Source organism: Cheilinus undulatus, linkage group 9 (assembly GCF_018320785.1).
Source record: "Cheilinus undulatus linkage group 9, ASM1832078v1, whole genome shotgun sequence".
Classification (NCBI taxonomy): domain Eukaryota; kingdom Metazoa; phylum Chordata; class Actinopteri; order Labriformes; family Labridae; genus Cheilinus; species Cheilinus undulatus.
This window is the reverse complement of record NC_054873.1, coordinates 51898879-51914931: the sequence shown is the minus strand read 5'-3', so window position 1 is coordinate 51914931 and position 16053 is coordinate 51898879. Positions and strand designations below refer to the sequence as shown.

Below are 16053 nucleotides of genomic sequence, written 5' to 3'. Positions count from 1 at the left end.
AATAACTAAAAAATAAAAACTCACTTTGTGAAAACAGGATCCTACAAAGCAATATCAGTTAAATAGAACTCTGTAATATAAAATCAGTGAGTGCAGAAATATTCCTCCTTCTAGTCAGTCTATGGAAGAGTCTCCTCTGTCTGCAGTCTCAGCCTCTCTGAGTCTGTGTGGATAGGTCTCAGTCTCTCTGAGTCTGTGTGGATAGGTCTCGGTCTCTCTGAGTCTGTGTGGATAGGTCTCGGTCTCTCTGAGTCTGTGTGGATAGGTCTCGGTCTCTCTGAGTCTGTGTGGATAGGTCTCGGTCTCTCTGAGTCTGTGTGGATAGGTCTCGGTCTCTCTGAGTCTGTGTGGATAGGTCTCGGTCTCTCTGAGTCTGTGTGGATAGGTCTCGGTCTCTCTGAGTCTGTGTGGATAGGTCTCGGTCTCTCTGAGTCTGTGTGGATAGGTCTCGGTCTCTCTGAGTCTGTGTGGATAGGTCTCGGTCTCTCTGAGTCTGTGTGGATAGGTCTCGGTCTCTCTGAGTCTGTGTGGATAGGTCTCGGTCTCTCTGAGTCTGTGTGGATAGGTCTCGGTCTCTCTGAGTCTGTGTGGATAGGTCTCGGTCTCTCTGAGTCTGTGTGGATAGGTCTCGGTCTCTCTGAGTCTGTGTGGATAGGTCTCGGTCTCTCTGAGTCTGTGTGGATAGGTCTCGGTCTCTCTGAGTCTGTGTGGATAGGTCTCGGTCTCTCTGAGTCTGTGTGGATAGGTCTCGGTCTCTCTGAGTCTGTGTGGATAGGTCTCGGTCTCTCTGAGTCTGTGTGGATAGGTCTCGGTCTCTCTGAGTCTGTGTGGATAGGTCTCGGTCTCTCTGAGTCTGTGTGGATAGGTCTCAGTCAGGATCAAACATCTGGACTCTGGAATTTTACTCCATTCTTCTTTGATGCTGCTCAAGCTCTTTCAGGTTGATCAGGGATCAGGAGTGAACAGACATTTTTAAGTCCAGACACTCAACCTCTCTTGGATTTAGGTCAAGGCTTTGACTCTGCTACTCCAGAATATTCTCCTAGTTTTCTTTAAACCACTTCTGTGTAGCTTTCTCTGAATGCTTCAGCTCATTGTCTGAGTGGAAAATAAATCTTCTCTAAGAAGTAGTTCTCTGTCAGACTGAAGAAGATTGTTCATTTTACCCACTACCTTTACAAGCCTTCCAGGGCTGGCTGCTGAGAACATGGCATGATGCTCCTGAGAAGCATCCCCACAGCATGATGCTGCTGAGAAGCATCCCCACAGCATGATGCTGCCACCAGCGTGCTCCACAGTGGGGATGGTGTGTTTGTGGTGATGTCAGTGTTTGGCGCCTTGTCTGATGGTCTCAAAGCTCCATTCTGGTCTCATCAGACCAAAGAACTTTCTTCCTCTTGACCATGGAGTCTCCCACAGTCCTTCTGGTGAACTCTAGTCCAGATTGAATCTGAGTTTTCTTCAACAGTGTCTTTCTCTTTGCCACTCTCCCATAAAGCTCTGACTGGTGAAGAACCCGGCCAACAGTTGTTGTCTGCAGAGTCTCTCCATCTCAGCTGCTGAAGCTTGGAGCTCCTTCAGAGTAGTCATAGGTGTCTTGGTGTCCTCTCTCACTAGTCTCCTTCTTGCACGCCCACTCAGTTTGTGAGGACGGTCTGATCTAGGCAGATTTACACATGTGACATATTCCTTCATTTCTTCATGATGGACTTAACTGAACTCTGGGGGATGTTCAGAGACTTGGAGATGTTTCTGTCTCCATCCTCTGACTTAGACTTTTCAGTAACCTTTCCTCTGGGTGTTCTTTTGTCTTCATGGTGTAATGGTAGCCAGGAATACTGATGAACCAGTGACTGGACTAGGAGCATCCTTTCACTTTTCTCCCCTCTGGCTTGTTTAACAAAGGGTGACTGCACCATGATGTTGTTTGTGTGTTTGTTTGTGTGTTTCTTTACCTCCACAGTGCAGCAGGTCCTGCAGTAACACCAGGTGCATGGGACAAGAGCAGCGAGGTGTCCCGTCTCCTTTAGCGATGCAGATGTGAGAGCAACCTCCGTTGTCACGGGAACAAGGATGTGATGCTGGAAGAGAGGAGAAGTTCTCAGTCAGTCTAGCCAAACCTTTCTGAGAACCTCTGACCCCTGACCCCTGACCAACAAGTCACTGCTGCCCACTCAAATCTTTTTAAGGTGTATGGATTAGTAAAATCAGCCAAGAAACTGCAGACATGAAGGACTGTTTCCCTGCAGCAGGACCGACATTCCATCCCTGCCTTAACGCCTTTAAAACATTCCATCCCTGCTTTAGAGCCTAAAAGACATTCCATCCCTGCCTTAGAGCCTATAAAACATTCCATCCCTGCCTTAGAACCTAAAAGACATCCCATCCATGCCTTAAAGCCTTTAAAACATTCCATTCCTGCCTTAGAGCCTATAAAACATTCCATTCCTGCCTTAAAGCCTTCAAAAAATTCCATCCCTGCCTTAAAGCCTTTAAAACATTCAAATCATGCCTTAGAGCCTAAAAGACATTCCATCCCTGCCTTAGAGCCTATAAAACATTCCATCCCTGCCTTAAAGCCTTCAAAAAATTCCATCCCTGCTTTAGAGCCTAAAAGACATTCCATCCCTGCCTTAGAGCCTATAAAACATTCCATCCCTGCCTTAAAGCCTTCAAAAAATTCCACCCCTGCCTTAAAGCCTTTAAAACATTCCATCCCTGCCTTAAAGCCTTTAAAACATTCCATCCCTGCTTTAGAGCCTAAATGACATTCCATCCCTGCCTTAGAGCCTTTAAAACATTCCATCCCTGCTTTAGAGCCTAAAAGACATTCCATCCCTGCCTAAGAGCCTATAAAACATTCAAATCATGCCTTAGAGCCTAAAAGACATTCCATCCCTGCCTTAGAGCCTATAAAACATTCCATCCCTGCCTTAAAGCCTTCAAAAAATTCCATCCCTGCTTTAGAGCCTAAAAGACATTCCATCCCTGCCTTAGAGCCTATAAAACATTCCATCCCTGCCTTAAAGCCTATAAAACATTCCATCCCTTCCTTAAAGCCTATAAAACATTCCATCCCTGCCTTAAAGCCTATAAAACATTCCCTCCCTGCCTTAGAGCCTATAAAACATTCCATCCCTGCCTTAAAGCCTATAAAACATTCCATCCCTTCCTTAAAGCCTATAAAACATTCCATCCCTGCCTTAAAGCCTATAAAACATTCCATCCCTTCCTTAGAGCCTATAAAACATTCCATCCCTTCCTTAGAGCCTAAAAGACATTCCATCCCTGCCTTAGAGCCTATAAAACATTCCATCCCTGCCTTAAAGCCTTCAAAACATTCCCTCCCTGCCTTAGAGCCTAAAAGACATTCCATCCCTGCCTTAGAGCCTATAAAACATTCCATCCCTGCCTTAAAGCCTTCAAAAAATTCCACCCCTGCCTTAAAGCCTATAAAACATTCCATCCCTTCCTTAGAGCCTATAAAACATTCAAATCATGCCTTAGAGCCTAAAAGACATTCCATCCCTGCCTTAGAGCCTATAAAACATTCCATCCCTGCCTTAAAGCCTTCAAAAAATTCTATCCCTGCTTTAGAGCCTAAAAGACATTCCATCCCTGCTTTAGAACCTATAAAACATTCCATCCCTGCCTTAAAGCCTATAAAACATTCCATCCCTTCCTTAAAGCCTTCAAAACATTCCATCCCTGCCTTAAAGCCTATAAAACATTCCCTCCCTGCCTTAGAGCCTATAAAACATTCCATCCCTGCCTTAAAGCCTATAAAACATTCCATCCCTTCCTTAAAGCCTATAAAACATTCCATCCCTGCCTTAAAGCCTATAAAACATTCCATCCCTTCCTTAGAGCCTATAAAACATTCCATCCCTTCCTTAGAGCCTAAAAGACATTCCATCCCTGCCTAAGAGCCTATAAAAAATTCCATCCCTGCCTTAAAGCCTATAAAACATTCAAATCATGCCTTAGAGCCTAAAAGACATTCCATCCCTGCCTTAGAGCCTATAAAACATTCCATCCCTGCCTAAGAGCCTATAAAACATTCAAATCATGCCTTAGAGCCTAAAAGACATTCCATCCCTGCCTTAGAGCCTATAAAAAATTCCATCCCTGCCTTAAAGCCTATAAAACATTCCATCCCTTCCTTAGAGCCTATAAAACATTCCACCCCTGCCTTAAAGCCTATAAAACATTCCATCCCTGCCTTAGAGCCTATAAAACATTCAAATCATGCCTTAGAGCCTAAAAGACATTCCATCCCTGCCTTAGAGCCTATAAAACATTCCATCCCTGCCTTAAAGCCTTCAAAAAATTCCACCCCTGCCTTAAAGCCTATAAAACATTCCATCCCTTCCTTAGAGCCTATAAAACATTCCACCCCTGCCTTAAAGCCTATAAAACATTCCATCCCTGCCTTAAAGCCTGTGAAACATTCCATTAAGACATTCAGACTTTCACTGGTAGACCAGAGAGTCACCAGCAGAGCTACGCTCGCTCCTTGACTGCACCTTCCTGTCCTGCAGGTTGATTAAGTGCTGATACATGTGTTGAGGTGTATGTGGAGGACATGATCATATTTTTTATCTTCCTGAGAGGTCCAGCAGAAAAGGCCTGGGGATCCCTGTTGTAGTCTGAGCCCAGAGTCTGGGCTCAGGGAGTCTGCAGAGGTCTTTACCAAACTCCTGAGGGTCCATCTCCTCCACGGCGTGGACAGACGTCAGGTATGAGATCCGTCCCTGGATGCGTGTGCGTCTGTCGCCGCTCAGTTTGTCCACCCTCTCGATCATCTGCTGCTGCCGGTCGATCCAGTACAGGTGGTCTCCCAGGATGGTCAGACCCATGGGCTGGAGGATGTTGGAGTCCTGAAGGACGATGCGGTTGGCTCCTGAGGGAGAGAACCAGGGAATAAAGATGTCAGAGTTCACTGAGGGGGGAATAACAGTAAGTTCTTCATAGTAGTCAAATATGGTCTGATATTTAGAAAAAAACAGGGGGGCACAAGCTCCCGACATCCCCAGCTTCACCAACATTCCATTCTCTGCCTTTGAAGTCTTTAATAGTGTTCAGAGGGATGATGTCATCAGAGCTTCTACAACATTCCATCCTTGGAATGGTCTAACCAGCCACAGACTGCTCTGAATCCCTCGTTCTGAGAGCTCACAGCTCTGAAATCCTCCGACAGACTTCCGACCTCTCTGCACACTTGAACCCACCCGTCAGGTCGCTGCTCTCGATGCGTTTGAGGTCGGCGTCCACCCAGAACAGCTTCCCCAGTTTGTTGTCCAGAGCCAGAGCCACGGGCCGGATGAGTCCGGTGGTGAACAGAGACTCTCTCTCCGTCCCGTCTAGACTCGCTCCCTCGATCTTGGCTGAGCGCTCCTGAACCGTGGTGAAGTACATGTACCTGCAGAGAGACACGCAGACAGACGTAGAAACACCAACGTTCAGCCTAGGACGAGGAAACACAACTTTAAAGGAAGACTTTAGGAGTGCGGGTCTCCAGAGGGGTTGAAAGTCCTGTTAGAGGCATCAGAAGGACTAAAGTGAGATCATAAGTCCTCTAGATACCATCGATGACAGAGAAGACATCGTCTGCTTTTAAAATAAACAAGTTCATGGAAAAATGATAAAGATCCAAAAATCATTGTGTCGAGAAACGTTTTGGTTTGGAGCAAAGATGTGCATGTGTGTGTGTGTGTGTGTGTGTGTGTGTGTGTGTGTTGAACATTCAGAAGTGTTTAGGTAGGTGCACATAGCCACATGGACTGAGTGGTTTAAAAGTGCATGTTTAGAGAGATTCTGTAACTCTGCAGATACGTGCCGTGTTAAAATATCAGCCAAGGTTGCTTTTAACTCGTTCGTCTCCCGACTCGTCTTTTTGTATAAGTTCACTGACCTAAACCACAACAAGAACCGCATCAGAAAGAATCCATAAAAACATCGCAGCCCGATGCTCTCACCCTTTCTCAGCGTTGACCACGATGGCTCGTGGTTTGTCCGTGTCATCCTTTAGGACCACGCCCACCATGTGACCATCCATGCGCTGTACGTTGATGGTGTTGGTGGTCTCGCAGGTCCAGTAAAGATGGCGGCTGTAGGGGTCCAGGCTCAGGTCGTGGAGCTGGTTGTCCTGAACGCTGCTGCTGACGATCATGGACGACTGCAGGATGACACGGACACATCAGCCAGTTTAAAGACTGCCGTCTTTTATTTTCTTTCCCTAGCTTCATTTTCAGACTTTTATGCTTTTATTTTGATAGGACAGGGTAGAGAAGGAAACAGAGGGGGAACGACATGCTGAAAAGGAGTCACAGGGAGGACTGGACCCAGCTAGACCCCCTGGAGGACTGTAGGCTCTGTTCCCTAGCTCAGTGATTCCCAACCTGTGGGCCGCGGCCCCCTAGTGGGCCGGAGGTACTGCAAGTGGGCCGCCAAATCAATTCCAAAATAGTATGATTTTTTTTGGGGGGGGGGTGTAATTATTTACATTTATTTATTATTACAGAATAGTGTTTTATTGTTGAAACTCAGTTACATTTAAAAGGATATTAGAAATGTTAAAATATTCTTTTCATTATTTTGTTTTGTTTTTCCTTCAAGTATTAGACATGTGACAAGCTAATGAGAGACAGGAACTGTTGTTGTTATCTAGAGGTTATTGTGTTGACAGCTTCTTGTAAACTGTGATACTGAAGGTGTTGCAACATGTTACAGATGCTGTGTTAGCAGCTGTGGAGCTTCCAACATGTTTCTCCTGTATTCAGTTCAGTCCTTTATGTTCAATCTCCAATTTAAAAAAGTGCTCTGAGAACACATTATATGGCAGTGTTTCCCATACATTCATTTATTTGTGGTGGACCGCCACAAATAGATTCTGGTGCTACCTGTTCACCCTCGGTCTGTGGATGTAGCGTGTCGTTAAAATGACTATATCGCAAATTTTCGAGTATAAATTATGTGGAAGTTTTGAGCCGCCAGCGAGCATTTCTTGCCGGAATTTCACTTCTCCCATTGACCCTGAATGCATCTCTCACAGAAGAGAGCTCACTCTCCCTCCTGCGCCTGCGCCCATTCAGAAAAATCCTTTGCACATGCGCATCAGCGGCGAGAAGCAAGGGAGAGGAAGGTAAACACAGCAGCCGCGTGGCTAGTTAGCGGGAGCTAGCTGACTTCAGAGACAGAAACAGCGCTGGATCTGCAGCGTTGAGCAGTTATTCAACTTTGAAAAGGAAGAGGTCGAACTCACGCGGTATTCCTTCAAATACGCCGCAAGATGACTCAGAGATAACGGCAGGAGTAGCACAACACGTCACTAAAGACATGAGCCCAGTGTTGCTGAAAAGCCAGGATTTTAAAAATCTCATAAAGACGCTTAACCCAGAATACGAGGTTTGCCTGGGTGAGAACATTTTGCTGAAAACTCCCTGCCAGAGTCGTACATGTCAGAGAGAAGACGGCCAGCAGCGGAAAAATGTGATCCACTTCTCCACAACAACGGAGACTTATCTCAGCCTAACAGTTCAAAACACCGACAACGAGAAGTTAAAATGTTCCTGCCTCCAGACGAGCTTTTCCCCCACGATCACACAGGAGAGCTTCATGAATGAGGCCTAAAGATGCTCTCAGCTCATGAACTCACCAGAAACTGCTCCAGCATTCATCAGCACAGATAACGGACTAATATAATCACAGCTGGGCCTGAATAGAGGACTAGACGGCAGGGTTTTGGTCTGAATGGAGGACTAGACGGCAGGGTTTTGGTCTGAATGGAGGACTAGACTGCAGGGTTTTGGTCTGAATGGAGGACTAGACTGCAGGGTTTTGGCCTGAATGGTGGACTAGACTGCAGGGTTTTGGTCTGAATGGAGGACTAGACTGCAGGGTTTTGGCCTGAATGGAGGACTAGACTGCAGGGTTTTGGTCTGAATGGAGGACTAGACTGCAGGGTTTTGGCCTGAATGGAGGACTAGACTGCAGGGTTTTGGTCTGAATGGAGGACTAGACTGCAGCGTTTTGGCCTGAATAGAGGACTAGACGGCAGGGTTTTGGTCTGAATGGAGGACTAGAGGGCAGGGTTTTGGTCTGAATGGAGGACTAGACGGCAGGGTTTTGGTCTGAATGGAGGACTAGACGGCAGGGTTTTGGTCTGAATGGAGGACTAGACTGCAGGGTTTTGGTCTGAATGGAGGACTAGACGGCAGGGTTTTGGTCTGAATGGAGGACTAGACGGCAGGGTTTTGGTCTGAATGGAGGACTAGACTGCAGGGTTTTGGTCTGAATGGAGGACTAGACTGCAGGGTTTTGGTCTGAATGGAGGACTAGACTGCAGGGATTTGGCCTGAATGGAGGACTAGACTGCAGGGTTTAGGTCTGAATGGAGGACTAGACTGCAGGGTTTTGGTCTGAATGGAGGACTAGACTGCAGGGTTTTGGTCTGAATGGAGGACTAGACTGCAGGGTTTTGGTCTGAATGGAGGACTAGACGGCAGGGTTTTGGTCTGAATGGAGGACTAGACTGCAGGGTTTTGGTCTGAATGGAGGACTAGACGGCAGGGTTTTGGTCTGAATGGAGGACTAGACGGCAGGGTTTTGGTCTGAATGGAGGACTAGACGGCAGGGTTTTGGTCTGAATGGAGGACTAGACGGCAGGGTTTTGGTCTGAATGGAGGACTAGACTGCAGGGTTTTGGTCTGAATGGAGGACTAGACTGCAGGGTTTTGGTCTGAATGGAGGACTAGACTGCAGGGATTTGGCCTGAATGGAGGACTAGACTGCAGGGTTTTGGTCTGAATGGAGGACTAGACTGCAGGGTTTTGGTCTGAATGGAGGACTAGACGGCAGGGTTTTGGCCTGAATGGAGGACTAGACTGCAGGGTTTTGGCCTGAATGGAGGACTAGACTGCAGGGTTTTGGTCTGAATGGAGGACTAGACTGCAGGGTTTTGGCCTGAATGGAGGACTAGACTGCAGGGTTTTGGTCTGAATGGAGGACTAGACTGCAGGGTTTTGGTCTGAATGGAGGACTAGACTGCAGGGTTTTGGTCTGAATGGAGGACTAGACTGCAGGGTTTTGGTCTGAATGGACGACTAGACGGCAGGGTTTTGGTCTGAATGGAGGACTAGACTGCAGGGATTTGGCCTGAATGGAGGACTAGACTGCAGGGTTTTGGCCTGAATGGAGGACTAGACTGCAGGGTTTTGGTCTGAATGGAGGACTAGACTGCAGGGTTTTGGCCTGAATGGAGGACTAGACTGCAGGGTTTTGGTCTGAATGGAGGACTAGACTGCAGGGTTTTGGTCTGAATGGAGGACTAGACTGCAGGGTTTTGGCCTGAATGGAGGACTAGACTGCAGGGTTTTGGTCTGAATGGAGGACTAGACTGCAGGGTTTTGGCCTGAATGGAGGACTAGACTGCAGGGTTTTGGTCTGAATGGAGGACTAGACTGCAGGGTTTTGGTCTGAATGGAGGACTAGACTGCAGGGTTTTGGTCTGAATGGAGGACTAGACTGCAGGGTTTTGGCCTGAATGGAGGACTAGACTGCAGGGTTTTGGTCTGAATGGAGGACTAGACTGCAGGGTTTTGGTCTGAATGGAGGACTAGACGGCAGGGTTTTGGTCTGAATGGAGGACTAGACTGCAGGGTTTTGGTCTGAATGGAGGACTAGACGGCAGGGTTTTGGTCTGAATGGAGGACTAGACTGCAGGGTTTTGGTCTGAATGGAGGACTAGACTGCAGGGTTTTGGTCTGAATGGAGGACTAGACTGCAGGGTTTTGGCCTGAATGGAGGACTAGACTGCAGGGTTTTGGTCTGAATGGAGGACTAGACTGCAGGGTTTTGGTCTGAATGGAGGACTAGACTGCAGGGTTTTGGTCTGAATGGAGGACTAGACTGCAGGGTTTTGGTCTGAATGGAGGACTAGACTGCAGGGTTTTGGTCTGAATGGAGGACTAGACTGCAGGGTTTAGGTCTGAATGGAGGACTAGACTGCAGGGTTTTGGTCTGAATGGAGGACTAGACTGCAGGGTTTTGGTCTGAATGGAGGACTAGACTGCAGGGTTTTGGTCTGAATGGAGGACTAGACGGCAGGGTTTTGGTCTGAATGGAGGACTAGACTGCAGGGTTTAGGTCTGAATGGAGGACTAGACTGCAGGGTTTTGGTCTGAATGGAGGACTAGACTGCAGGGTTTTGGCCTGAATGGAGGACTAGACTGCAGGTTTTTGGCCTGAATGGAGGACTAGACTGCAGGGTTTTGGTCTGAATGGAGGACTAGACTGCAGGGTTTTGGTCTGAATGGAGGACTAGACTGCAGGGTTTTGGCCTGAATGGAGGACTAGACTGCAGGGTTTAGGTCTTCATGCATAGTTGGCGAGTTTTGCTTCACCCTTAATGAGGAAAATAATCATTTTCTAATCATCAATAGTAAACAGAACACAGAAAACATTTCAGGACTTTTGATAGACTGTAAAAGACAGAGGATTTAATGATTGACGTATTTTTGATTTATTAGTGACAGATTGAATGAAGTCCTTTTCAAAATAAAACAGCTAAATTTGACTTTATATTGATTTTTACTTTCTGCTTATAATTTTATTAAAAATCCATTAGAACAGTCTATTTCTATCACCAAACTAGTGCCATTTGGGGCTGAATTTAATACAGCTGCTGAGAGGCCATTTCAAAATATCCCGATATATATTGTGTATCAGGATATGGGGTTGGAGGTGGGCCGCGAAAATTTTTGAAACTGAAAAGTGGGCCCTGAGTTGGAAAAGGTCGGGAACCACTGCCCTAGCTGATCTGTGAGTGAGGGCAGCCTTAGTGTGGCTTTTCTTTAACAACCTGTCGCTTAAACATTCAGGGATAAATTTATGCAACGTGATGGCGTCTGCATCCATCAGAGGGAGGTACCATGGCTCCGTCGTCTCTCGCCCTGCGGATGTTCTGCCTTCCGTCCAGCCAGTACACCAGCCGGTCCAGCGGGTCGTAGCTGACGGCGCGGACGTTCCTTAGGACGTGGATGGGCAGGATGATGTCAGGACTCTGCTCGCCCAGAACCATGCGGCTGATGCTGGCCTTCTGACTGAAGAGCAGGAAGCTGGAGGGAGCTGCAGACGGACAAAGACAGACCATGGTGTTACAGTTCACAATTTACACAACAGCGCCCTGAAAACGCTTTGAAACCATTATGCCATCAGACACTCAGAGAAGTATGGCGTCTCTGTGGCTGAATGTGCAGAAAGGACATGTTTTTAATGTAAGGAAGAACCAGGTCTATGTGGGACCATGACGATGCAAGTTTATGTTAATGACATGAGGACATGAGCTGACATGCAGCAAGCTGAAAACAGCCTCCAAACACCCTGAAATACCAGGTAAGGTCATATTATACTCATCATATAATATATGTAATAATAGACGAAAGATCAGAGTGAAATATTCACTTCCTAGAACAAACTTTAAAGATCATAGATGAACAAACAAAAGATTCCAGTCCAAAGGACACTCACTCCAAAGTTAAGTGAATTAGAAAAAAGAAAACATGGTTGAAGTTGATGAAGTGTAATAGTCCTGTCTAAAACTCCACTAACTTCTACACTCATATAGACTGATATTTACAGCTGATATAGACTGATATTTACAGCATATATAGACTGATATTTACAGCTGATGTAGACTGATATTTACAGCATATATAGACTGATATTTACAGCTAATATAGACTGATATTTACAGCTGATATAGACTGATATTTACAGCTGATATAGACTGATATTTACAGCTAATATAGACTGATATTTACAGCTGATATAGACTGATATTTACAGCTGATATAGACTGATATTTACAGCTGATACAGACTGATATTTACAGCTGATATAGACTGATATTTACAGCTAATATAGACTGATATTTACAGCTGATGTACACTGATATTTACAGCTGATGTACACTGATATTTACAGCTGATGTAGACTGATATTTACAGCTGATATAGACTGATATTTACAGCTAATATAGACTGATATTTACAGCTAATATAGACTGATATTTACAGCTGATGTAGACTGATATTTACAGCTGATATAGACTGATATTTACAGCTGATATAGACTGATATTTACAGCTGATATAGACTGATATTTACAGCTAATATAGACTGATATTTACAGCTAATGTAGACTGATATTTACAGCTGATGTAGACTGATATTTACAGCTGATATAGACTGATATTTACAGCTGATATAGACTGATATTTACAGCTAATATAGACTGATATTTACAGCTGATGTAGACTGATATTTACAGCTGATGTAGACTGATATTTACAGCTGATGTAGACTGATATTTACAGCTGATATAGACTGATATTTACAGCTAATATAGACTGATATTTACAGCTGATATAGACTGATATTTACAGCTAATATAGACTGATATTTACAGCTGATGTAGACTGATATTTACAGCTGATGTAGACTGATATTTACAGCTGATGTAGACTGATATTTACAGCTAATATAGACTGATATTTACAGCTAATATAGACTGATATTTACAGCTAATATAGACTGATATTTACAGCTGATATAGACTGATATTTACAGCTTTTTGGGGGTAATTTCTCCTGATACTGATATTATGCTGATAAATGTGTTCTTCCCTGAACTTTGAGTCCTATGTTACTTTCTCTTTACTTTGAGACCTCAGTGATGATCCTGGGTGGTTGTTACTTACAGCTGCAGTTCCTCCGGTCTGAATTCAGCGTATAGTGGGAGGCACAGCGGCACTGAGCTCCAGCGGGCGTGGCCAGGCAAAGGTGGGCACAGTTGCCGTTGTTATGGGAACACTCATTGGTTCCTTCCTGGCGAGACGAGTGAAAGACGAGGATGTCCAGCATCAGCTCCAGCTGGCCCTGAGGACAGGGACAGGTAGAGGTTAGAGATTAAGTCCAGGATCTGTAGGTGTGACAGAAGTCAGTTTTCTGATAAAATCAAACCATGAAAGATATGGTTTGGTACCTGCAGCACCACGGTGCGGTTCAGTCCGCTGCGTTTATCTGCTCGTTCGATGCTGCGGAGGTTGAAGTCAGTCCAGTAGATAAAGTCTCTGTACTGAGTGAGACCGAAGGGGTGAGGAAGGTCGTCTACGATGATCTCCCTCTGCAGGCCTGGAGGAAACATGACAACATTTAAGTCTCAATGAAAATGTCTGAAAAACTCCAGATTAACCAAGACTTCTCTGGTTGATGGTGTGTGGTTGATGGTGTGTGGTTGATGGTGTGTGGTTGCTGGTTGTTGGTGTGTGGTTGCTGGTTGCTGGTCTGTAGTTGCTGGTGTGTGATGTGTGGTTGTTGGTGTGTGGTTATTGGTTGTTGGTGTGTGGTTGTTGGTTGCTGGTGTGTGGTTTCTGGTTGTTGGTGTGTGGTTGCTGGATGTTGGTGTGTGATTGCTGGTTGTTGGTTGTTGGTGTGTGGTTGCTGGTTGTTGGTTGTTGGTGTGTGGTTGCTGGTTGCTGGTGTGTGGTTGCTGGTTGTTGGTTGTTGGTGTGTGGTTGCTGGTTACTGGTTGTTGGTGTGTGGTTGCTGGTTGTTGGTGTGTGGTTGCTGGTTGTAGGTGTGTCCTTGTTCATGTGTGGTTGCTGGTTTCTGGTTGTTGGTGTGTAGTTGTTGGTTGTTGGTGTGTGGTTGCTGGTTGCTGGTGTGTGGTTGCTGGTTGTAGGTGTGTCCTTGTTCATGTGTGGTTGCTGGTTTCTGGTTGTTGGTGTGTAGTTGTTGGTTGTTGGTGTGTGGTTGCTGGTTGCTGGTGTGTAGTTGCTGGTTGTTGGTTGTTGGTGTGTGGTTGTTGGTGTGTGGTTGCTGGTTGTAGGTGTGTCCTTGTTGATGTGTGTTTGCTGGTTTCTGGTTGTTGGTTGTTGGTGTGGTTGCTGGTTGTTGGTATGGTTGATGGTTGTAGGTATGGTTGCTAGTGTGTGGTTGCTGGCTGTTGGTAAGGTTGCTGGTGTGTGGTTGTTGGTTGTTGGTATGGTTGATGGTTGTAGGTATGGTTGCTAGTGTGTGGTTGCTGGCTGTTGGTAAGGTTGCTGGTGTGTGGTTGTTGGTTGTTGGTATGGTTGATGGTTGTAGGTATGGTTGTTGGTTGTTGGTGTGGTTGCTGGTTGTTGGTATGGGTACTGGTTGTTGGTGTGGTTGCTGGTTGTTGGTATGGGTACTGGTTGTTGGTGTGGTTGCTGGTTGTTGGTTGTTGGTGTGTGGTTTCTGGTTGTTGGTTGTTGGCGTTGTTGCTGGTTGTTGGTATGGGGTTTGGTATGGTTGATGGTTGTTGGTATGGTTGCTAGTGTGTGGTTGCTGGCTGTTGGTAAGGTTGCTGGTGTGTGGTTGTTGGTTGTTGGTATGGTTGATGGTTGTAGGTATGGTTGTTGGTGTGTGGTTGCTGGTTGTTGGTTGTAGGTGTGTCCTTGTTGGTTGTGTTGCTGGTTTCTGGTTGCTGGTCTTGCGTCCCAACCTTGCATGTTGGTGCTCTCGATCATGCAGGTGTCCAGGTCGGTCCAGTACAGCCGATGGTCCACGTAGTCGATGGTGAGGCCGTTGGCCCGGCCCACTTTGTCCACCAGGGTGTTTGTGGTGCTCCCATCCATGTAGGCCCGGGCAATCCGAGGCCGGCCCCCCCACTCGGTCCAGTACATGAATCTGCAGAACAACAACACAGCGTCAGTGAAGCGCCTCAGCGTGTCAGCGAGGAATCAAAGAGGCGGTCATAAAAATGTTTCTCCAGTCAGATCATTTACTCCACAGTAAACCTGTTTCCACTTTGAAACGGCTGTTTCCTTCAAAATAAAACATGTTTGTGCTTTTATTGTCTCTGACTGTGAGAGTGCGATCATTAAATGACATCAGACGCCTGGAGGCGAGCGCGCTGACAGATCTGAGCTATGACATCATGAAGACATCCACAGGTGAGTGACAGCGGAGACGAGAGGGGGAGGGAGGAGTGTGGCCGTGGTAACAAACAGCTTTAACAGCATCCTGGCGCTCTCAGCTGGAGGGTTATGGGGGAAAAAGGGGCGTGTCTTTGGCTGTTGTACCTGCATACCAACCTGGTGACATGGCTGCACTCTCGCTAGCTCAGACGGAGAGAAAACACACGCTACATGAAGTCATCGCAACATTTCAGACCTCCGGTGTTACACCGACCCGTCTCTTCAATATCAGGATGAAGAACCCTAATTCATCCGTTTTATCCTGATCGTACAATTCAAACCGTAACAGTCCAGTATAACCACAGAGGAAAGAGAATACTATCAAAATAAGAGCATGTTTAAAGGAGTCTGTGCTTTCAAAATAAAGCTCCAACATCATTATTCCTCTGAACATCCAGATTAGGATCCAGTTCATAAACCATTAAACCATCACTGAGGTTACTAAGGTGTCCAGTAGAACAGCCAGAGATCAAGAGCACAGGATACAACCACAGCTCCAACAACAATGGGACGCTGTGTAACCCTAACCTAACCCTAACCCTAGCCCTGTGTAATCCTGACTCTAACCCTAACCCTAGCCCTGTGTAACCCTGACTCTAACCCTAACCCTAGCCCTGTGTAACCCTAACCCTAGCCCTGTGTAACCCTGACTCTAACCCTAACCCTAGCCCTGTGTAACCCTGACTCTAACCCTAACCCTAGCCCTGTGTAACCCTGACTCTAACCCTAACCCTAGCCCTGTGTAACCCTAACCCTAACCCTAGCCCTGTGTAACCCTGACTCTAACCCTAACCCTAGCCCTGTGTAACCCTGACTCTAACCCTAACCCTAACCCTGTGTAACCCTGACCCTAACACCTGTAAATATAACAATGACTGTTCAACATCATTGACACATATTTGATTCACAACAGGAGAAACAACACATCAGATATTAAACTGAGACATTTCACCATTTCATGAGAAATATTAGCTCAGTTTGAAGTTGACAGCAGCAACACATCTCAAAAAAGAAGGGACAGGGCAGCAAAACGCTGGAAAACTAAGTAGAACT

The 16053-nt window shown here is 46.1% G+C and overlaps 1 protein-coding gene across 1 annotated transcript in view; it reads right to left on the bottom strand.

Moving 5' to 3' along the window:
- Window positions 1-1881: 1881 nt before the first annotated feature.
- Window positions 1882-16053, bottom strand: part of lrp5 (low density lipoprotein receptor-related protein 5) — an 82764-nt gene continuing 68592 nt past the window's right edge. The window contains exons 16-23 of the mRNA XM_041796303.1: window positions 14526-14710; window positions 13044-13192; window positions 12760-12937; window positions 10931-11127; window positions 5979-6178; window positions 5232-5422; window positions 4694-4903; window positions 1882-2081 (exon numbers count right to left, since the gene is read on the bottom strand). Of these exons, the coding sequence (XP_041652237.1) occupies window positions 1897-2081; window positions 4694-4903; window positions 5232-5422; window positions 5979-6178; window positions 10931-11127; window positions 12760-12937; window positions 13044-13192; window positions 14526-14710 (1495 nt within the window). The 3' untranslated portion in view covers window positions 1882-1896. The remainder of the gene's footprint in view (window positions 2082-4693; window positions 4904-5231; window positions 5423-5978; window positions 6179-10930; window positions 11128-12759; window positions 12938-13043; window positions 13193-14525; window positions 14711-16053) is intronic.